Here is a 4,288-nt window from a genome sequence, read left to right on the forward strand (position 1 = left end):
TCAATCAACACAAATCAACAAATGAATAATGACAGAGGTTCTCACGAGTCCACGTGGTTTTCAAAGGAGAGTATGACGGGGAAAGGTGAGGTCTTGAAGGCGCACTCTGCAATAGCTTCAATCACTTCCTGGGAAATAAAAAAAACAAAATGACATCAGTACCAAGAAAAATGGTGAGCAAGCGAAAGCCAGGCAAAACATATATTTCACACACAAAAACAACCACAGAACTAATCAAATCTCCAGTAGATGACGAGTGTTTTCAGTCTGCCTTCAAACAATACCCTCAGGACCATAAAAACCAAAAGCAGCTTCATCAATGTAGGATTTGGCCCTTGGAACAACTAGTACACCCTTTGCCAGACAACCTACAAGGTTTGTAGACAATAAGTCATTTTTGTAATGTTTTGTTAAGGGCAGTTTATTAGATTTGACACAAGATCAAGACCCAAGATCCCTGGAGCCTTAAACCCATAGGGCCCCAGAGTGCCCCTCTTGGCCTCCTTACTCCACTGATTCCCAACCACTGATCTTATGACAAGTTTAGAGTAAAAATCACTCTTTGGTGAAACTGCTAATGACTCATAAACAACTGAAATGTACTAAATGTAGAAAACCTCCCTGCTTTGTTGTGAGAGATTTAAAGGTTAGAAACCACTGGCTGTTGGTACAATGTGACTACACATCAACAGGACACACCTTAAAAGGGATTTCCGATGTCATGGTGAACCCGTGTGTGATGACAGGTTCCTCCTCAGCCGTTCGTCCTTTCCACACATCTAACTCCACACAGCGGCATCCAGCCAGAAGAACCTGCCTGTACATCTCCACCGAGGAGCTCCCCGCCAGCTGGCCCGCTGGAACACAAGTTAGACATCATGACAGGTCAAACTACAGTGAGAAAGCACTGTGTTGCATTAGGATGTTTTTGAGAATGATGGTATGCTTTTATTTGATATTTGGAGAGAGGCAGGTCATGTAAATGTGAAAAGAGAGAACGTCATGCAACAAAGAGTCCATCGAGCCAGGAGGTGGACCGGGGACTCACTGCTCAGGACAGTTGCAACCTAAACTCTTGGCTATCAGGTCGCCCCAGAAAGAGTCCTTTTCTAACCGCTGAATGCACATTAGGTGTTTAGTGGAGGTGATTTTCTGAACCGTTGTTGAGTTCAGTGTCTCTCTGAAGAACGACAGAGTGGAGCTTTATGTTCACCTGAGACTCTGCTTTACTCACAGAATTTAAAGTGTCATCTTGTTCAGAGGTTTTATAGATGTGTCGGTGTGAACAACAAAAAATACGACATTCTGAACATTTAAATGAACGAAATTAATTACCCTGGGAAAACCTTGACGAACTTCCGGCAAATTTGAGATTTGCGCTGCAAGTCCGTCTGGCCAAGAGCCCGGTCAAGTCCATTTCCAATTCATCCAAATGGAAGCACCAATCACAACCGTTAAGGCGGGCTTTACACGATGATGATAGCGCAGAAACATTGAAGCATGTTTTTTTGTTATATTCTCTGTTTTAAGCAACTTGAACGTTTCCTTTTTGTTAAAAACCAAACAAAGATTAACACTAGAAGCGCTCAAATCTAAAAAAATATGTTTTTAGGTCAATCCAATTGCGCCCTGAGGCATTTGAGCGGCCCTTTTGGAAATGGGCTGTGAATGAACACTGCCCAGTCCCACTGTCAGTTACAACAAGAAGGGTCTGGTGTTGACCAGGCTAGAAATGATTAGCTAAGCACTTAAATAACAATCCAGACTGCGTTTTTGTTGTTGCCAACAAGCTAATTTTCTTGGTTGGATGTCGACAACCATCCCCTCACACCTTTAATCCTTGGGTTTGTTGTTGTGTCCTGGCAGCAAATGACTGCGTCAGTGCTTTAATGCAGAGCAATGATTCACTACCGGTAGTGTGTGTGTGTATGTGTGTTTGTGTATGTGTATGTTTGGGGGTACCTGTCAGGTATGTATTATGTGATGAGTTGATGATGTAGTGAGACAGGGGAAAGCTCATGTCTTCAGACTGATCAAGTTTTTCTGGTGGGATGATTCCATTCTCGTCACTGGAGATATAACTGGAGAACGCCTGGAGAGAGATAACGCCTACGTAACACACACACACACACACACGTACACACACACACAGACACACACACACACACACACACACACACACACAGAGAGTTATATATATTTAAGGACATAAAAGTGAGAAACACATTTCTTCACCATAAATATTTCATGAACCCTTAACATCTTGTTGGTTTCTAATATTTTAGAGCTGAAAGTGTAGCCTATTAAGCTTGACAGAAAAGTTCCGCCGTACCCAACATGTCCTGCAATTTATTACAATCACTTTGGCCCGAATTTCAGAACCTTGACGTAATTTTTCAAAACTCTAGACACAAAACTCACAACCGATGATCAAAATGCAAATTGTTTCAAAACTCTAACACTTGTTTCAGTTGCTTGGATACAATACACATCAACCCAAGGTCATTTGTTCATTTAACAAAGCTCCCCTGGTCAATATGACACAACTTAACATCAAAGTACTACTAATTCAAAAAGCAGTTCACACACTACATTTCAAATTATTGTGATATTCATTTCATAACAGTGATCGAATGAAACAACAGCAGAAAACGATGAGTAACTGTTGCATTATTCTTAATGCAGAGTTGGATGGAGACAGAAACAAATTCCATGTTTAGATCGTGAAAGTTTCAATAAACCGAGATACCTTGTCACCAGTTAGCGTGGTGCATAAACCGACTTCATTATGTAGTGGATGTAATATTTCATCATCATTCTTTACAGTAATGTACTACTGTTTATCAGACACTGTTGCTATGGTCCCGTGTACCACCTTTACTGTAAGACTATTTACTGTATTGACAGTACTGCACTGCAGGCCTTTGGAACTGCCTACATATGCTATATATATATATATATATATATATATATATATATACATATTTATATATATATATAGACACACACTCGTATTACACCCCGTACACCCCTATTTATATTCTGTGCTCTGTGACTGATTTTGCTGCACACTGTAATTTCCCATGTTTTTGGGATCAATATCTATCTATCTATCTATCTATCTATCTATCTATCTATCTATCTATCTATCTATCTATCTATCTATCTATCTATCTATCTATCTATCTATCACATTGTTCCCCATGGCCAAAGTTCTTTTACAAGATGTTTGGCTAATTGACACGTAGATGAGAACCTGAGGCCAAATCCACATGACAGAGAGGATGAAGATGTAGAAGTACAGTAAATACTTCTTTTCTTTTCTATTTCCTAGTCAATTATTTAGCTTAGATTCAAATAAACCTACGTTATGATTGTACTGTATTGTTTTTCATCAATACAATTCAGATTTTGTTCAATGATTGCACCATGTCTGTAGTATTCTCTCTGCTACTGCAGTACTTTTACAGGGATGTATTTTTACCTACTACCCTAATGAAACATGTATCATCTATTTTGTACCACAATATTTAATGATTTTACAAACAATGACACAGTGAAACTATGTGTAGCTTGTGTGTGGGTGATCTAAAGTAACGTTTCAATGGTATTTCACAATAAATTAGTTTTTTGAACCAGTTATTGTGCAAGTGCAAGATTTCTTTACAGATATGAATGCACAAAGCAACGTTTTGAACATTGGACAACTTGTGTTACAAGTGATGACCGATTTGAGTTTTGTGTGTAGAGTTTTGAAAAATGACATCAAGGCCTAAAATTAGTAGCAAAGCTATTGTAAAAAAAACTGTAATATCTAAATCCACCTTAATGAGTGTATTGTGATCTATGGTTACTTTTAACCCACTTGGTGCACTTTAGAGATAAAAACGTACTTCCTGCTTTGCAAATGAATACCAACATAAGCTGTTTGAACAAATGAGAAATTATCTGGTTTTTCTGCACACTCTTCATGCCTTTTTAAACATTTTCTTCAACGCTTATCGTTTGTTTGACAGTGAAATCATATTTGGGAAATTTACTGAAAAGTCTTGACCCGCCCTTTTACTGTCTAAATTAAACTAATTAGCATTTTCAAAACCAGAGTTGTTGCAAGTCGGTTTGCTTAAAAATAACAGCGTTGTTTTGACTTCTTACTGTATGTATGCAGACATATCTCTACTCAATCTCACAGATCCAGTTTTAGGGACCACTAAGGTCTACATAAAAGAGACTTCAGATACAGTATTAGGGGACCACTAAGGTCTGTATAAAAGAGACTTCAGATACA

General features: G+C 38.6%; 1 protein-coding gene across 1 annotated transcript in view; it reads right to left on the reverse strand.

Annotated features, from left to right (window-relative positions):
- Positions 1-4,288, reverse strand: part of LOC117960525 (1-phosphatidylinositol 4,5-bisphosphate phosphodiesterase beta-1-like) — a 24,316-nt gene that overhangs the window by 16,098 nt on the left and 3,930 nt on the right. The window contains exons 7-9 of the mRNA XM_034898467.1: positions 1,963-2,109; positions 700-857; positions 45-128 (exon numbers count right to left, since the gene is read on the reverse strand). Coding sequence (XP_034754358.1) covers positions 45-128; positions 700-857; positions 1,963-2,109 — 389 coding nt within the window. The remainder of the gene's footprint in view (positions 1-44; positions 129-699; positions 858-1,962; positions 2,110-4,288) is intronic.

The sequence above is a fragment of the Etheostoma cragini genome, chromosome 17, assembly GCF_013103735.1.
Source record: "Etheostoma cragini isolate CJK2018 chromosome 17, CSU_Ecrag_1.0, whole genome shotgun sequence".
NCBI lineage: Eukaryota > Metazoa > Chordata > Actinopteri > Perciformes > Percidae > Etheostoma > Etheostoma cragini.